General features: G+C 38.2%; 2 protein-coding genes across 8 annotated transcripts in view; both read right to left on the bottom strand.

Moving 5' to 3' along the window:
• Positions 1–4,378: 4,378 nt before the first annotated feature.
• sgk1 (serum/glucocorticoid regulated kinase 1) overlaps positions 4,379–19,043 on the bottom strand; it is a 29,873-nt gene continuing 15,208 nt past the window's right edge. For 2 of the 5 annotated variants that reach the window (XM_079589228.1, XM_079589229.1), the window contains 9 exons: positions 8,350–8,425; positions 7,981–8,056; positions 7,686–7,874; positions 7,438–7,569; positions 6,411–6,647; positions 6,206–6,301; positions 5,941–6,096; positions 5,755–5,844; positions 4,379–5,572 (listed from right to left, as the gene is read on the bottom strand). In XM_079589228.1, the coding sequence (XP_079445354.1) occupies positions 5,405–5,572; positions 5,755–5,844; positions 5,941–6,096; positions 6,206–6,301; positions 6,411–6,647; positions 7,438–7,569; positions 7,686–7,874; positions 7,981–8,056; positions 8,350–8,425 (1,220 nt within the window). In that variant the 3' untranslated portion in view covers positions 4,379–5,404. Of the gene's footprint in view, positions 5,573–5,754; positions 5,845–5,940; positions 6,097–6,205; positions 6,302–6,410; positions 6,648–7,437; positions 7,570–7,685; positions 7,875–7,980; positions 8,057–8,349; positions 8,426–8,543; positions 9,291–14,477; positions 14,883–19,043 lie in introns of those variants that run through there. The other 3 variants (XM_079589232.1, XM_079589231.1, XM_079589230.1) reach the window with 3 other exon arrangements.
• Positions 9,901–14,479, bottom strand: LOC306986231 (uncharacterized protein). Of its 3 annotated transcripts, none has more exons than XM_079589243.1 (5): positions 13,064–14,479; positions 12,906–12,962; positions 12,572–12,666; positions 11,481–11,835; positions 9,901–11,092 (listed from the first exon to the last, which is right to left on the bottom strand). In XM_079589243.1, the coding sequence occupies exons 1-4, from the start codon at positions 13,142–13,144 to the stop codon at positions 11,727–11,729; spliced, it is 342 nt and encodes a 113-aa protein (XP_079445369.1). In that variant the 5' UTR covers positions 13,145–14,479; the 3' UTR covers positions 9,901–11,092; positions 11,481–11,726. The 3 variants fall into 3 exon arrangements, with proteins under 3 accessions (XP_079445369.1, XP_079445371.1, XP_079445370.1); XM_079589245.1 differs by having other exon boundaries at positions 12,577–12,666; positions 13,064–13,295; XM_079589244.1 differs by lacking the exon at positions 12,906–12,962.

Here is a 19,043-nt window from a genome sequence, read left to right as displayed (position 1 = left end):
GAATTTGCATTTTCATCCAGTCCACAGCAAAATTTCATCCATATTTTTGACTCATCCTTTTTCTTAAAGGCTGAAATGAGCACGGTTTATTTATTTATTCATTTGTTTGTCAAAACCGGTATTTGAACTATAACTATGAGCTATTTAAATATGAGTTGTTGTTTTTACAGTCATTTTACGGTTTAGGATGTTTTTTTTGTTTTTGTTTTTATTTACAGAAAAACAGTTTCAGGGCAAATGTCACAAAAAGTGCAGTTAAAATCAATATCACTAACGGGGTATTGCCCTAACTCGATTTGCGCAAAGTTACCAGATACCAGATATAAAATCAGATACGTTACCGTGGCGTAGGCTAGAACATCTGCTGAAATCTGGAACTCGCGTAGGCCTAATCCCAGCAAAGTGAGCAAAACAGAACGGTCCCGGTCTGTTTGGTTATTTTGGGAACCACACGAACGTTCTCGTAGGTTCTTTTTCTTTTCTTTTTTTTACCATAAACTAATTATTCCAAAAATGTTCTGGCCTGGGACCAAGAATTGTTAATTTCCTCTTTCAGATCATCTCAGGTAGAGGAACAGTTTGAAGAAGAAAAATTAGTTAAAGTCATAGGCTAATGCTTCCACAAAAACAAACGGCTTTTTACCTCTAAATCAACGTAATAGCGTACGTGCGTCAAAGTTTAGGCCATAGCAAATGTTATAAAATAGCCTAGCCTACGTATGCCATGGTTATGATGATGACTCGATGCTTTATCAACACGCATGCAAAGTGTCATGGACCAATTTCTTACGTAATCGTCGCATTGATGGTTTCGAACCAGTTTTTTGAGTCGAACTTCTCATCAACTGTGTATTTGAATAAGATAGCTGACTGCATTTACATTCCCTCTGTTGACTGATTTCCTCTGAGGTTTCGTTAGAGTTCACCGGCTACCGCCTCAAGTTTTTTTATGTTGGTCATTTTATACTAGTTTTTCCATTTTTTTCCCCACCAATATCGAAGGCCAGTTGCATAAACATAGCCGTTAAGACTGTCTTAAGAACAAGTAGGAACAACTAGTTGTAGCCTAGTTAGAGGTAACCAGTCTTACTTTTCAAATTCATGATCAAAATTAGACCAATCTACGTTTTAATGATAGGCCTAGTTATGAACAGTCTTAAAGAAAACATTTTATGACTAACTTGTAAGACTAGTCTTAGCCGTCTATGCAACTGGCCCCAGGCTAAGACTAGTCTTACTACTTAGTCATCACATTTCTTTCTTGTGCATCCTTATGGACATTTTTGTCATTTTTTGAAAGCTAATTTTTTTTGAGATACCAAACCTCAAATTTGGATCACAACTTATTCATAAATAAATTTCATAAACTTAAACCTATATAACTTTTTGGGGGATTTACTTATTAATTTTTCTTTACTTCAGCAATAATCTGCCAAGGGTCTTCTTTAAAATGAAACCAAACTGAAGTCTGTGCTCCCAAGCTTAAAATTTATGACAGTTTTTTGACACAGACATTTTTGTCCACCATGGACCTAGGCCTATGTGTAACTTTTTTAAATTGATGCACAAGGGTTACGATTGTTCATAACTGTTTCAAGTCAGTTGTATAAAAACGTAGATTGGTCTAATTTGATACAATAAAGTAAGACTGGTTGCTCCTTGACTCCACACTAGTTGGCCATACATAGTACTTAAGACACAGTCTTAACATAATGGCTATTTATGCAACCGGCCCACCTGGAATATATAGGCATAATGACACTTGATAACTGAATAGCCTTCATGATCATTTATTTAGCCTAGGTGCAAATGCTATTCCAGCTAATAATTTACACTACTACATTAGAATATAAATCTACCATGAAATTAACCATCAAGTGGCCAAATGTACTTACATTCACATATAATTAACTGTTTATAATCTCATTACATAATTAATAGGTTATAATAATATCTAAACATATAATCCACATAATGTATGTAAGAATAAACACATTATGTTTAATCTGATTGAAAGTTAATTTGTGGTTTGAAATCGACATGTAATATGTCGGTCTGCTGTCACAGATAAACTGAGTTGAGTCATAAGACACTGTATGTCATTTGCTGTGGTGTGTGAGTTGCTGAGTAGCAGCTATATATATATATATATAGACACATAGACATTATATACTGCAGTGCTAAATTCACAAGCCATGTTTTCGAGAACAATAGCACCATCCCAGGTCATAGGCATGTTTTATTTTCGGTGAAAAAAACCCTGTCATTTCCAGAATAGCTTATCTTGATGATTTAGTGCCATCTACTGGCCAGAGAACTGCAATTACATGAAAGAGTGACAAGTTCAACGGCACACAAACTATTTTTTTGACTAGATTTTTTTTTTCTTCCTAAAATTGACAGGACAGGTGAACATCTTTACAAACCATTACAATCATTGTCAATTAAAAAATAAATAAATACAAACTTCCCTACGTGATGGAAAACCCAAAGCAAATGCAAACCCATTGATGGAACACAAATCTGAAAGTAAACAGAAATAAAAAGTTTATACTTTATTATGTGTATATTTGCATGTATGTATCAATCTTCAGATCATGCACAACAAATGTGGTCACTTTTTAAAAGCAACACTGGGGGGCGCTAGCAGACAAGAGATATCAGATTGTCTATCTATCTATCTATCTATCTATCTATCTATCTATCTATCTATCTATCTATCTATCTATCTATCTATCTATCTATCTATCTATCTATCTATCTATCTATCTATCTATCTATCTAATCATCTACACTATATCTCGAAAAGATCATGGGACACCTGCCTGTTGCATAAACCAAGTTAGACATCAATTTTATAAAGTTTACAGAGTTTTCTTTAATACTGTTCATAACTTTTTGAAATCAATTAAATAAAGATGTAGACTATTATAATTTGATATGGATAAGTAAGAATGACTGCCCCTTGACTAACTGCTAGTGGGTAATAAAAGATCTTACGAGTATTAGTATTAGTATTAGTATTACTGTCTTACTGTAACATAATGTTTGTGCAACTGACCCCTGACCATCACATCAAAAGGGACTTTAATGACATTGCATTCTAAATACATATTGAGTTGGTCTTTATGGACATTGCTTTGTGCACTGGGGCGCAGTCTTGGTAGAAAGGGTCTTCCCCAAGTCTTCCAAAATGTCTTGGTATGCTGAAGCATTAAAAATTCCTTTCACCGGAAGTAAGGGTCCTATCCTGACCCCTGAAAAACAGCCTTATACTATTACCCTCCACACCATGCACAATGCAGTAAGACATGCAACGTTCTCCTGGCATCCGCCAAACCCAGACTCGCCAAACAGAGAAGCATGATTCATCCCTCCACAGAACATGTTTCCACTGCTCCAGAGTCCAGTGACTGTGTGCTTTACACCACTCCACCCGACGCTTGGCATTGTACTTTGCGCTGTGAGGTTTGCATGCATCTGCTGAGCCATGGAAACCCATTCCATGAAGCTCCCGCCACACAGTTTTTGTGCTGATATTAATGCCAGTGGAAGTTTGGAATCAGCAGAGCATTGGCGACTTTTACGCACCATGCACCTCAGCACTCGTGACTTTACGTGCTTTTCCACTTTGTGTCTGAGTTGCCGTTCTTCCTAAACGCTTCCACTTTCCTAGAATATCACTTAAAGTTGCCCATGGAATATCTAATTTCACAAAGTGACTTATTGCAAAGGTGCATCCTATCAGCATATCATGCTTGAATTCATGCTCTTCAGAACGACCCATTGTAGTACAATGCATTGTTGTTCCCCAAAATTTCTATTGTAAGATTTTATGATACCACATATTTGCATGTTATTGATAAGTGTTATATTTAGTAACCTTTCATTATCACGGTCACATAGCCATGTTGGCCTGCAGAGCCAAAGCATCTTTACAGCTAATAGTTCCCTGTGTATCTTGCATAGGATGTCTCTAAAATCTCTTTTACGTAAGCAATGCTCAGGTCAGGTTTACTTTTAACAAACTACCAGTCATTTCGCTGATGCGTGACCTAATTTAAGGCCGCGTTTCTGTTGAACTTGCTCAGACCATTACACCGGGTCTCAGAAAAGCAGTTCCAGGAGCCACAGTTAATAAATGCAAACATTGACAGCTGCCAGAGAAATTAAAATGATGCTTGGTTAAAGAATGTGCAGGGGTGGCGTGAGCGCTGGGTTGTGAAAGAAAGACTGTGACGCACAACACTGTACTAAAAGAGACCTTTGATCAGCTGAGGTAACCAATGACGTTTCATTTTTGCTTTACACTCTTAAATTATATGTCCCAGTGTTATAGTTTCATCTACCTATTGTCTTCTACAGGAAAACACAAAGATCGTTTTTGGGGAAAAATAACCATAAAGTTTTATTGCGAACCAAACAAGGTCACACGATTCAAACATTTTACAATTTTACAGTACATTTATAGTTACATATAAGCATACATTAGGTTTTTGTTCCATATACATTAAAACTAATACATAGACCTTAAAATGTACAAACAAACTTAAATAACCTTTACAGTCTTATTCAATGGAATGTGATGTTCAGACAAACTGGCCCATTTCTGAGCTGTTACGATTACTGTACATCCTAGGAAGACTAAGGAGGGACAGAGACGTCGTATTCCTTGGTCCAGGTGCGTATCGACAAACACCAGCAGCACATTCCTCTAGCACCTTCCGCTCAAGTCAAAAGAACAAAAAAAAAAAAAGAAAAAAAAAGCAAGTGCTCTTTAAATTAGAAAGATAAATGTGCACCCTGATCCCAGACGCGTAACTGAAAGATCACAGAAACATCAGATGCTGATATATTTTAGTGGTTTTAGCGTCATGTTGACTGTACTGTATCTGACACGGACTGACATGCCAGATCACATGGTTTAGATTAAACAAACATGTGTGAAGGGGTGTTAAAATGAAGGCACATACACATTACACACACATTCAATCCATCCAAAACAATGAAGTCTAGCACAAACAATCCTATAAAAGTTGGAAATAAATCTCAAGAAAGGAAAAGTACATAACCGACGTCCATTAGCATCAATCTTCTCTCGTTCCTTTTCCCCATCTGTCTGTCTGACACAACCTGGGGTGAAAGCGGAGGAGAAATCGTGCGTTTGGATGCAGACGATGAAGATGACAAGTCTTCTTTTAATGTGTAAAACTCAGGCCTTTAAACAAAGGCCTTATGAGCTGCCATATGTCATGTGCAAATGCCCCCTATCTGGAGGCAGGGAAATGAGACGGGGTTTCTTTTCTCATAGTGATGCACTACAGGTGTGAATCCATGGGACAGTGTTTCCATGGTAATGAGCTACAGGTCAAAGTCTATAGGATGAGGTTTCTGCTTCGACGGGCTACAGGTAGGAATCCATGGCAGGGGCGTAAGAGAATCCCAGGAAAGCCTCGCCTGCCTCCGTGATGCTGGCTGTGACTAGAGCGCTGTCCGGAGAGCAGCCGATTGAATTTGGCACCGGCTCGTCCGTGAACTCGGGGTCGAAGTGTCGCAAGTCATTAGGCCCCGTCTGAAACAACAAAATGGCATTGCAATAAATTGATTAGAAGTTGCAAAACTTGCATTGCTGGATTTTAACTGCGCGTTTTCTTATCACAAATGATGCCAGCATGACTAGGACCTTCTTATCTCTAAGAACCAGTGCAATGTGGTCATAACCCACAGTCAGCCAAGAAGAGCGGTGGAACGTACCACGTTAGGGTTGAAGGGCGGCGTCAGCTTCTTGGCGTTTAGATCATCCCAGTTTATGGGAGAGAAGAACATGTGGTTCTTGATCTCAGTCTACAAAAGTGAAATAGAAGATACATTAGATATGAGCAACAAACTGCTATTTGATATAATCAGGCAAAGACTTTGCTAAATTTCAAACACACTTACAAAGTCATCAGTGAAGCCCAGTCTCTTGGTTCGGTCTTTTTGCAGCAGGCCTTCCAGCAGGTGTCTGGCAGCGTTGGATATGTTGGGTTTGAGCTGCAGTGGCTTGTTCAAGATGTTGTCGTACATTTCCGCCGTGTTACGGCTGTAGAACGGAGGCTGTGGAGAAACCATAAAAACAGTCAGTTCCAATTCAGTTAAGTTAGCTAATTACTTCAATACATTCGATTTAGCCATGAAGTGCATTTATTTTGCTGAAATAACTCACCAGGCCATATAACATTTCATACAGCACTGCACCCAAACACCACCAGTCCACCGTCCGGTCATACGGCTGCTTGTGTAACACCTCCGGTGCCAAATACTGCAAGACAAATAGAGAAACATCAAGACGAGTTCGCTTATCGACTGCAAATGCAATGGCATTGTTTGAAAGCAGCCGTTGTCTACCAATAAAAGTGCACAGCGTTTACCTCGGGTGTTCCACAGAATGTTGATGTTGTTCCATTGGGTTCTATGTTCTCTTTGCACAGGCCGAAGTCAGTCAGGATTATGTGTCCTTGTGAATCCAAGAGAATGTTCTCTGGCTTCAGGTCTCGGTACACGATGTTCAGCGAGTGCAGGTACCCCAAGGCGCTTGCAATCTCGGCTGCATAGAACCGCGCGCGTGGCTCCAGAAAGCATCGCTCCCTTTGCAAGTGATAGAACAGCTATGGAAAGACAAAGAGAAAGAGGAGACCGATTAGGCTGTGAATTCCATATCCTGAATGACATACTTAATCAAGGCTTTCTAGACTCTGCAATCCTGAACAATGGCAGGAAATGAGAACGTAACCCCCCCCCTCCGTAGCCCCTCAGAGATGTCTGTTGAGTTAGATCGAGTCTAAACCACCACATCTGCTAAATCTGGCTCCCCCCACCTCACACACTTTCCCCTCCCAGCCATTTCCTGAGGAGAGTTTCCTATTCAGAGCCCAGCCGCTCCTCTTTGCTTCTCATGACAGGATATCCTTTTTCTGTCTGCATCTACCTCACTGTCTCCTTCCAATGATCTATTTTCTATCACTCTCTCTTGTCATTATTGTTCTTCTAGAATTAGACAAAAAACTCCATAAATAGAAAAATCATTTATAGTATGTTCTCACCAAAAAGTAGTGTTTCGAGTCATATAAATATCCGGTAACACTTTAGTTTAGTCCAATTCTCCCTATTAACTAGTTGCTTATTACCATGCATATTACAATTATATTGGCTGTTTATTGGTACTTATAAAGCACATATTAATGCACGACCATATTCAACCCTTTAATCCTAACCAATACCTAAACTTAACAACTACCTTACTAACTATTAATAAGCAGTGATTAGGAGTTTATTGAAGCAAAAGTAGTAGTTAATATTTAGTTAATAGTGAGAATTGGACCTTAATCTAAAGTGTGATCAAATATTCTTCTGTATGCTGTGTAACTTCTTAAAAACAATGCAAATTAAATTACGCACCTCTCCGCCGTTGATGTAGTCCAGTACAAAGTAGAGTTTATCAGCAGTCTGAAAGGAGTAATGCAGGCCCACCAAGAAAGGATGCTTGACATTCTTCAGTAACACGTTGCGCTCAGACATGATGTGTTTCTCCTGAGGTTAGAGGTCATGATAAGTGGTCTAACATACTTCAGGGTGCATATGCAACCAATGCGTTCTACATATTACTGCTTGTCTTGAATAGTGAATTGCTTTTTATGATCCCATACCTCCTTTTTCTTCAAGATGGCTTTCTTTTGCAGCACCTTGACTGCGTAGGACTTCTCATCGCTCCGGTGGCGGGCCAGAAGAACCTTGCCGAAGCTTCCTTTTCCGATGACCTTGAGGAAGTCAAAGTCCGACGGTTTGGCGGTGGGGTTGGAAGAAGGACCGAGGTTTATTTGCTGAGAAGGACTTGGCTGGAGAGGAGAGAGATATGATTAGACAAATATGATTCAGACATTGTTTTGTAGAAATATGTATTTGTGCATATACACACATGCTTTCAATGGCCAAACAACATACCGGTGGGGAAGGGTTGCTGTTCATCAGTTCAGGATCTTGTGGAGGTGTCAAGTTCAAGATGGACTGGACCTCAGGACTGCAAGAAGAAAATATCAGATGCAAAGTTTTAACAAGAGCAATTCAGCAAACAAACAAGGAGAAATGTAGAAATGTAAAAAAGTTAAAAAAGAAATAGTTACTATTTTAAAATTAAGTGTAAATAATTTAATATATGGCCTGGTGCGTTATTTCAACAAAATAAATGCATTTTAAGCCTTTAATTGAAAGTATATTAGCTATAATTGTACATTTTTAAAATAATTATAATTTTGGCAAAAGTAGAAAAAACATCTTTACATTTCTTTACATATGTACATAAAATAAACTTACTGCTTGCATGCATACGAGTTTGTGGAAAGCTTCTGGATAAAGTCATTCAGTCCCATCTTTCTCTGTTTCATAAAGGCTGCACATAAAAGAGAGAGAGAGACAAAATACATTTAAAGAAAGATCACTTAATATGCTTCCCTTAATTTGCTAAAGTTGGCTCAAGAGATTCCATTCATCTGAAAAACAAAGCCTACCACTGAGATTAGCTACTAGTCCTCTTGTTTTAGAGTAGGTCAAGTCTGGAGCTGGAACGCTCGTCTCCGTTTGAATTGTCATTGTAGTTTTCCACTCCGGGCCAGTAACCAAAAAGACACAAAGCGCTACTGAACTCCTACACTACTGTTCCAACTATTTAAAAGGCTGGGGGAGGAGGCTAGAGATCGCTTACCGCTAAGAGGCGTGGCTTTGTGTGTGTTCTTAGAGAGGAGGCGTGTCCTGACGCAATGTCTCTGTCTAAGGGGGCGTGGTCTGTCGTAGACAGCCGTGACGTCTATGAGGGGACAGCTGTGAGTGAAGGATACACCACGAGCACGTCACACGCCTCAAAATCTGATGTTTACATGCAGTTGCAAACAAGATCTTCCCGGATCTAACAAGCTCAGCAGGACTACATTCTGTTGAGAGCAACGTCAGAAGGGTTCAAAATCGATACAAAACTTGAGCCAATGAGTCATGCACTTTTCTTTTAATTAAAAAAACTCTGCCTGTCATAAGTCGCAATGTAAACAACGTGTCTGTTCAGTATACAACAGTAAAGAGAAAACAGGAGATATCGGGTTAATTTATCAGACCAAACGCACGCCATTCAGTGCACATGGCAATCCTATAGCTCACTATTTCACTCTTTCCCCTCACGTTTTCTCTCACAGACCCATTTTATTCGTTGTGACAGATGACGCATGAATGAGACAAAAGCAAAGGGAGTCGAGCCAAACTTACTCGCTGCCTGGAAAACTACCGACTGTATTAACTGTGAATGAACCGTTCTTTTGTGTCGGATCTTTCAAATGAATCGGTTGAACTTGAACCGGTTTACACCGAACGATTCAATCACGAATCAACTGATTCAGTCCGAGGCCGAGTCGTTCTGTCAACTTACAACGAACAGGAATAACGACTGTCGACATGTCTGAATAATGAGAACCGATAATAGTGATAGTAAGAGCATTTTTTACAATAAACATTTTATAAATAAACAAAACGTAAAAAAAGTGCATACCCAGCTAACACAAATACGTGACTGTTACGTAACTGCAACGTAATCTGGTGACCAAACTTTCGTCGTGGCAACGTAACTAGTTACGTCGTGGCAACCGGAAAAGTGAAATTCCTGGATTCGTTGCCACGACGTAACTTTGTAACGTTGTCAGTAAGTAACGGCGACGTCGTGGCAACGTTGCGGATCGACAGTCGTGTGTTGGTAACCAGTTGGTCATTTTAGTTTTTTAATAATATGGGCGGACATGCAGTGGTCTAATTTAACTTGTCCTCATTTGCCCAAAACTATTTTAGAGACTTTTTCAACGACATATGAAAGATACAGACTCAAAATGTGATTAATTCAGTCCATTTACTATAGAACAAAGCACAAACAGCAAAAACAGTATGCAAACAGGTTATACATTTAAATGAACAAGGTTTTCCCCAAAAGCTTGAACATCGAACTGCTCCTACACGTCTTCATTTTGGTGGCCCTAATAACGAAGCAAGAATAAGAAAAGAAAAATGCAAGAAAAAAGAATAGTTGAGTGTTTTCCCATTTAACATTTAAATACACAAAGCAAAGCACTGAAAGATAGAATCTGTATAAGCAGAGTTTTTTTCTTAAATCGCTCATATATATTTTCTAACCATGGTCACAAAATTATGTTGTGGCAAGTGCATTATTTCCTTTTAAAATAATTTGATAACTTCATGACGTATCACTATATTCTATAAAATCTTAGTTAGAATCTTAGAAATAATTTGATACTTTTGAAATATTTAATACATATTATTTTGTTTTTCTTCTTCTGAAGTCTTGATTACGATGTCCATTTTTTTAAAAACTAGATGACTAGTAGGCCTATTTATGATCATTCCTGAAGGCAGCATTAAACCCCCAAAATGTCAGGTGGTGGTGCAACTGTCTGAACAAATGAACAGACTAAAAGAAAATAATTTAAAATGGTGTCTTAATAATAAAAAACTAAAAACTATGCCATAATTTTAAGTTTGAAGCCTTTCCTATAATTGTCAATGATATGAAAGGCTTCAAACCTAAAATGATGGCATAGTTTTTAATTTATTGTTTTTTATAAATATCAGTAGTTTTAAAGCTGTTGAGATAATTGAGAAACTTTTGTCCAGCAATTTGTATATTCTCAAATGGTATTATGAATTTTAAGGTAATAACAGTAAACATGATAATGCATCATCCACAGTAGCCTAACTGATCTCTTTGGCAGAGTGAATAAGTTTGTAAAGCTCTCTCAAATACTGATAAAAACTGCTAATTTCAAGTATGGGTAGGTTGGTGGTACAATTTTCATGTCAGGTGGTACAACTACAATACATCATATTTTTGTTGTACTGCCTGACATAAAAACTTGAATTAGTTTAAACACTTTAAAATATCATTAAACATCTGAAAATTGTTTTAACACATTGTCTTCAAGAGTGTTGATGTCATTAGAAGTCTTCCCAAGTGAGGCTGGATCCGAACTGGAGCTGCTGTAATCTCTAGTAAAATATGCTGAGCATCCTGAGATAGAAACAAGGAGACAACAGGAGAAAGATTAGCATTGCTGCTGTTCATATTATTTCAGGCAAAAGATGGTCATGTGAACTTTTTACTATTTCATGACATAGTGCAAGATTATGAGATGTGTTACCGTAATTGAATGCTTGGCTAAAGAGATGATTTAAATTAGGATAGTGTTTCTGGGCCCCAAACATTATCAGGAAGGTTATTCTAGAGTTATTCCCTTACATTTAGTGATCGACCGATATATCAGGTCGATATTTGCGGGTTTTTTTACCGATGCCAATACACGGCTGCTGCGTTCGACTGATAGTTTTTCCAGGCATTATTTATAGACAGGCGTCTGTAATTTGGGACAGCAAGGAATGTGATTTGGACTTTGACTTACTAGTCATATGGTGTGTAACGTCTTGGAGATGTTGTCCGACAGAACAGCCGCTCCGATTCTGCTGGGGTGCAGGCCATCAGCACGGTAGAGCCTAGGTCGCTCCCAAAACAGATTCCAATTATTTACAAAGAGCAGTCTCTGTTCATTACACCATGACATTAACCATTCATTTAGTGCAAACAATCTACTGAACCTTTCTTGTCCTTGTCGGTACGTGGGAATGGTCCAGACACGATGATCGTTGCTTCAGGCGATGTTCTGCGTACCGTCTCGATCAGGCTCCTCTAGTCCCTCTTCAGAACCTCCGTCTGCCGCAGCCTGATGTCGTTCACCCCCGCGTGCAAAACGACAGCTCCTTCAGTGTTTTCAGAAAATGGAGCAAGGTTTCAGAAATTGTGTTTTGGCAATTGAGAAAAAAAACTGTAATAGGAAATCATCTGATTTTAATGAGAAAACATGACCTAACGAGTCAGCATTTTTATATTTTAATACTATACATTCTTACAATGCAAACGTCCTAAACATTTCTGAGTATTATCAATGTTAAAAACAGTTGTGCTGCTGATTAATCTTTTTGTGTAAACCAGTGTAACAGTTTAATCCATTTTCTTTTCTCTCTCTCCAGGATTCATTGTTAAATAGACCCAACATATATAAACAGTAGTTTACACTACTGTTCAAAAGTTTGGGTTCAATAGAGTAAAAAATAAATAAATAAATAAAATTTTATTCAGCAAGGATGCATTAAATTGACCAGAAGAGAGAGTAAATATTTCTTTTTCAAATAAATGCTGCTTTTTTTTTCTTTCATTCTTTAAATAACCCTGAAAAACACAAAAATATGAAGCAGCACAACTGTTTTCAACACTGATAATAATCATAAATGTTTAATTTATGTTTTTAGTTTTACTTATTCACTAATTCATATTGCTCATACAGTGTCACTTACGTTTGGATGTCAAAACGTTCTTAAAATAAATTAAACAAGTAAATGTAAATATGAGAAATTAAAATACATATGCATGGTGATACAGTAGGTGACAAAATATTGTGAGAAAATGGATATGAAGTTATTTAATGAAGTTCCTCACTTCACCTGTTTCCAACTTCTCTGGCAGCAGCTTTCTTCAGAAATGTTGAAGTAGTGGAGCTTCCCCTCTGTAGTAGAAGGATTATTTTGTTGCTCCTGAAACCACAGAACTATTTTGATCACTATTTGTTAGCTAGCTGCTAGTTTCAGCTGAATTTCACACTTCATGTAAGTGACGTCATCGAGTACGTTTATGTTAAATAAATTAACTCACTTCCAAACTAACTTATTTCTAACAAAACTATCAAAACCTCTCATCTACCCGTAAGATGTGATTAAAAGCCTAAACTTTCATATCAAAAGCTCAAGCTGAAGTTAGCATAACGTTACATTACCTCTTCTGAAAACGGTTGATATGCTAACGGACTTTTCTCGAAGACACTAAACCATTTCTATAAAGTAAATATTCAACAGAAGCGTGTCAATAACAAGTAAGAGAAGTGTCAAGAACAGTTGTGTGTATTATTTGTGTGATTTTAGAGACTAAACTCACCTGAAAGCACTGAAAACAACAGCGAGAGAGGGAGTTCTGCAGCTTGTCAGTTGGAGTCAGTCGGTGCCGCGCCGTCTCCATGGCAACTCATCTCCGCTCCAGTGTTTTAGGTCGACTCGAAGGTTCACGCGCACGCCCATTAAAACGTCAAAGCCACGCAACATTTACAAACATAAACATCTAGAATTATAACCTTACTTGAATAAAATGAACGTCTTTCAAACGTACGGAATACTAAACAAACAATTGAAACAAATAAATTATTTCATAGAAATGCAGTCTGATAAGATGGTAATCAAATTACCGGCCAGTGACGTTGCAGTTCCGTTGCCAGTAAGTCATGAAATTACCAAGTTATTACGAATAGAGTACGTATCTGGAACGTTGTTGGTTATCTTATAACCTTATGAGGACGTACTGACGACGTTGTGGGTTGGTAATATGATGGTAATGAAATTTCGAGCATGCGACGTTGTAGTTACGTTGTCAGTTAGTAAGTCATGACATGACCAAAAAGTACGAATTCATTACGTAACTGTTACGTCGTGTGTTAGCTGGGTAGCCTAAATGTTTGAAGTAGCCTATACACACCGTGATGCCAAGGCGTAATCATGAATCTTTTCATAAAAATGGCTTAATTTGTTTTTGAATGGGTGTTCAAAACGAATTCGCAGAAATGAGTCGGACTTTTACTGCATTAACTTGCTTCCAGGAAAATTCAAGCATCCTTCTGCATTCTTTCCTTCTGTTAAAGTCCGTGATATGTAGGCTACACAAGATCATGGCATGCCATAGTTTGCCACAGTTACACAATATCATATCATACTCCACTCACATAGCCTACCCAACTCATAAGTTAAATGAGTTGGGTAACTTAAAAAAACAACAACCTCAAAACATAAGCCTCAATAAGATTTAAGCTCATAAATGACTGGATTAATTGTTCGGTTTTGTGGCAAAAAAACAACAACAAAAAAACTTTATTATAGTAGCTCGTGGCACTGAGCCAGCACAGTCCCAATTAAAGCTTTACAACAAAATGCATTCGAGTCACCAGGGTTGTATTAGCTAGTATTAGTAGACAATTACTATAGCACATAACAACATTAATTGAATTAAGATAGCCTATGCATACATCCCAACAATATTATTTTATTGTGACAATTTAGACATCAGTCATGATACAGTGCAAGAAAGCATGAATTAATACAACATTGAAGACTATAATGATCATCCAGTTATGCATTTTTACTGTAGGCTAACCATATAAAAGTTTGAACGCTCGTTGCCCCCTTCCAGATGTTTTGAATAAATCGTTATATAAACTATAGCATACATTGGCAATTGGTAATATAGCCTACACATATCACCGATTTATTATGAATAATGTTCTTGAAAAAAGTAGGCTACAAACCTTTTATTTCCGCCGAAGTTCTCATTGTGCTGTACATCTCTGTAAATCTGTTATGAGAGCCGAGACTGACTAGCGTTTCATATATTTGGCAAAGGCAGAGCCAAGTGCCCTTATCAGACTAAATCTATATAGATATGAATACGGTGTTAAAACTGGGTCACTGCCCTTAAGGTAACGCACCTAGAGATGCCTCCAGTGCAGCCTCAATAAGCGGACCGTCATTTAAATTAAAACAGTTCCATTATACAAACTCTCCGCGATATTTTCGGCAAGATTCAACTTACATGTGAGCGGTGAAGTTTTGTCTTTCATATGGTCAATGAAAGAGTAAGGAGCCGAAGACACGCTTGATAAGGAAGTTTGGAGGTGAAAGGATTTTCTCAATCCGTCGCATTCCACCAGGGCTGATCTGACACCGGATATCTGCGGGGCGGAGTTTCTCCAGCCCTCCAACAATGTGCTTCACTATTTTCATGCGGAGCCAGAGCTAAATGAACTTGGAGGCTGTCTGTCAAAGCCCAGTCAGTTGCCTACCTCAACAGAGTATTTTGTGCATCAATGGCGTGTACAACACAATTGAGACCATTGAAGGGACTTTCAATATGCTTTCAATGCGGGAATGGAGTGTGTAGGCTACTACCGTTAGTTTTGTATTTTTCTGTCTGAATAAGATAATTCAGATGAAACAAACACAACGAAGCGAACCTCTCAAACACTTAAGTTATTAGAAAAACAAAGCATGAAAATGATCACACATAAAACACTGAAACACATAATCTTAAAACCGGGGCTAGCTTGTCACATTGAATGAGGTAAGTTGTCACATTGAATGAGGTAAGTTGTAACAATAAAAACTTAGCCTATTGTAATAATATATAATATCAGCTTTTCCGCTAAATGTAAACACTACAAAAATTATGAAGAAAATAATTCACAAAGCAAATGTAACCAGTCCTACTCAACCTGCTCCGAGCGGGATTGGAATCAGGGTTTCCGACATAGTGTGTGCCAACCATAGACAGTATATAAGATGGACACAGCGACCCCATAGATTTCAACAGAGAAAAGTGAAGCCCATTTGAAGCACTCACTTCCTGATCGCCAGGCGTACTGCGCAGGCTCAAACTGAGCTTGGCGACCTGAGCTTACGTGTCTGACAGTTTTCAGTCTTCTAGTAGATGTGCCGAGAGAAATGTGAATCATTCCCTTCCGAATCTCGCAGAGACGGAGAGCGTGAGTATTAGCTATCCATGAGCTAGCAGCAGGATCAACTGTATCACTTTCTGTGGGCTTCTCCCTTGACTTTATCGGACTTTATACCTCCACGTCCCCCCGATTGCTTGCGAGCTTCTCTGCCGGTAATTATACGGTAATTTCTCTACAGTGCGACAGAGAGTCGCATGGTTATGACGCAATCGTTAGCCTATTTTTACAAAAATGGCTTCTACGGGGCCATAACGTAAGGTACAAGGTAATGGAGCCTTTTATACATTGTCGAGTTTCTTTAGAAATAAATAATGGACAAATGGAGTCTTTGGACGCCTCCGATGTAAAGTTATTCGCTGTCAAAGTGACGCCAAAATGAATGGGAGTCAATGGAATGCTAACAGCAGGTGAAGTTCTGCTACAATGGCGGCTCCCGGGGAGGCTTCAGTTTCCGGCGGATGGATTACCCCCTTGGTGCTAACAAGGATGTTAAAGACTGTAGCCACTAGTGTCAGTCGCTAGCACACCTCTTGAGGCCAGGGGAGTGAGGTTTACACACACACAGCTCTTACTTGCTTACGTCTGTTACTAACCCCCTTAAAGGATTAGTTCACTTTTAAAAAAACTTTTGCTGATAATTTACTCACCCCGATGTCATCCAAGATGTCCATGTCTTTCTTTCTTCAGTCGAAAAGAAATTAAGGTTTTTGATGAAAACATTTCTCCATATAATGTACTTCACTGGCGACCAAACGGTTCAAGGTCCAAATGACAGTGTCAGTGCAGCTTCAATGGGCTTTAAACGATACAGACGATGAATAAGGGTCTTATCTAGCGAAACGCTCGGTCATTTCAAAAATAAATAAAAAAGTTTAAGTTTTATAAGCACAAACGCTCGCCTTGCTCTGTTCTGTGATGCGCGTTCGTGACGTCACATAATACGCAATTACGTTGAAAAGGTCACGCTTCTATGAAAAGTAAAACATTTCTATCCTGACGAAAATTTTCTTTTAGGCTTTTTAATATTACAACACCCAGGATACGCACACGCAATGGGCATTTTAAACGATAAACTGACACAAAGACATTTGAATATGTGTATATGGTCCTCCTTCTGCACATTTGTAAACACTGACTCAGTGAAGCGTGACCTTTTCAGCGTAATTGCGTATTACGTGACGTCACGAACGAACAGAGCAAGGCGAGCGTTTGTGCTTATAAAACTTAAACTTTTTTATTTATTTTTGAAATGACCGAGCGTTTCGCTAGATAAGACCCTTATTCATCGTCTGGTATCGTTTAAAGCCCGTTGAAGCTGCACTGACACTGTCATTTGGACCTTGAACCGTTTGATCGCCAGTGAAGTACATTATATGGAGAAATATTTTCATCAAAAACCTTCATTTCTTTTCGACTGAAGAAAGAAAGACATAGACATCTTGGATGACATCGGGGTGAGTAAATTATCAACAAAAGTTTTTTTTAAAGTGAACTAATCCTTTAAACCTCACTCCCATCCGGGTCACGGCACTAAATGTACCTCGCCTCGGGCGCGCTAACAAGGACGCTAAGTTGTTAGTGTCAGTCGCTAGCGCGCCTCTTGAGACCAGGGGAGTGTGGTTTACCCGCACAACATTGTTGTGTATAACATTCTAACATTTAAAACATGTGACAACTTTGCTGTGTGACAACTAGCCATGGTTTTCCCTATACATACGCCACTGTATGTCATCACCACTGTCATAAATTACTCTAATTGTAGTTGTCTATTTTTCGCAACAGTTTTATGCAATGTTTAGAAACTAAGTTTGCAGTTCAATACTCTTTATTTTGATTCTCTTCCCCTTCTGTCTCCTTGTGCTCATCTCATCCAGATTCTCATCCTTTTCAATCTCTCATTGTGTAAATAGGAAGTGTGTGAGTGAATAGAGGTCTGGGAGAGGATAGAGAGACAGAGGGAGCACACAGAGATCAACGGGGCTTCAGTCCTAAGTGTCCAAACACTTTGTTTATTTATGTTGGATGATGGAGATTACGTAAAATCTTATTTAAATGCTGCTAAGAACTCAATACAGGACCAAAACATTATGCATACTAATGTGGACTTAAATCATACGCTGGTTTCAAGAGCATTATGCAATTTCCCTCAGACACACACATTCGCATGAATGCATACAAATATGTGCGTACACAAACACACCTGCAATGACTACATCAGGAGAAACTCTGGAGCTTATGAGATCATTTAGACAGATTTAGTGTATGAGCAATGTAATATGGACACAAACAAATGTAATAAAGATGTACTGTATGTAGTTCATAGGGATTGTACTAAATTACACATTTATGAGACTGCTAAGTGTCAGTGATTACTCCATACTCTGGCATGTTTTGTTTAAATGGGAAGCACATGTAATCCAGCTAACTGGTCCCAGGACACCCTCTCTGTGTTGTGATATAACAAGGGACAATCTACTTTCCACAGTAATAAGAGAAAGGTAATAAATCAATTATTTTTTGTATTTTCCCTTTGCTTTTTCTCAGATAAGCTTATCACGTAACCTTTAAATGACTGGTATTATACAACCATGACATGGTTAAGGAATTTTGGAAAATCTTTTATCCACAGTGTCAGCAACAGATCATTTATGGGTGAGCTATTAATTAGGGCCTTTTTGACTACTTGATATCATGGAAAATAAAACAAACAGGAAACCGCTTCTAGGTCACTTCCAATTTACGCCATAACCCAATATAAACTTTATTTTTGTTGAAAAAATGTACACTACTGTTCAAAAGTTTAAGGTCGGTAAGATGTTTTTATATTGTTGAAAAGAAGTCTTGTATGCTCACCAAGGCTGCATTTATAGTAAAAACTTGATTTTCTGTTTTAATATATTTAAAAATGTCATTTATTCCTGTGATGGAACTCCAGTCTTCAGAAATCATTCTAATATTCGAAACTTTTCTTATTATTATCAATGTTGAAAACAATTTTGCAGCTTAAGATTTTTGTGAAAAGTTTTTCAGGATTCTTGTGATGAATAAAAAGCTCAAAAGAACAGCATTTATTTGAAATAGAAATCATTTTGTAACATTATAAATGTCTTTACTGTCACTTTTGATAATATTAAAAAAATATCTAAATTCCACATGAAAACATAATAAATGTGAAAGCAAAAATAATATATTAGGCCGACCGACAGATTGTGTTTGTGTATGTCTGATCATGCATGTGTGCAGTCTGGTTAAATCAGACAGTCACATAGTCATCGCCGACAGTCGCTTTACACTGCCAATCAAAGATATGATGATCCTCTCTCATGCAGATTCACCACAATGCCTGTCTTACACCCTTGA

Source organism: Phoxinus phoxinus (genome assembly GCF_949152265.1).
Source record: "Phoxinus phoxinus genome assembly, chromosome: 18".
In the NCBI taxonomy this organism is placed as follows: domain Eukaryota; kingdom Metazoa; phylum Chordata; class Actinopteri; order Cypriniformes; family Leuciscidae; genus Phoxinus; species Phoxinus phoxinus.
This window is presented reverse-complemented; position numbering and strand designations above follow the sequence as displayed.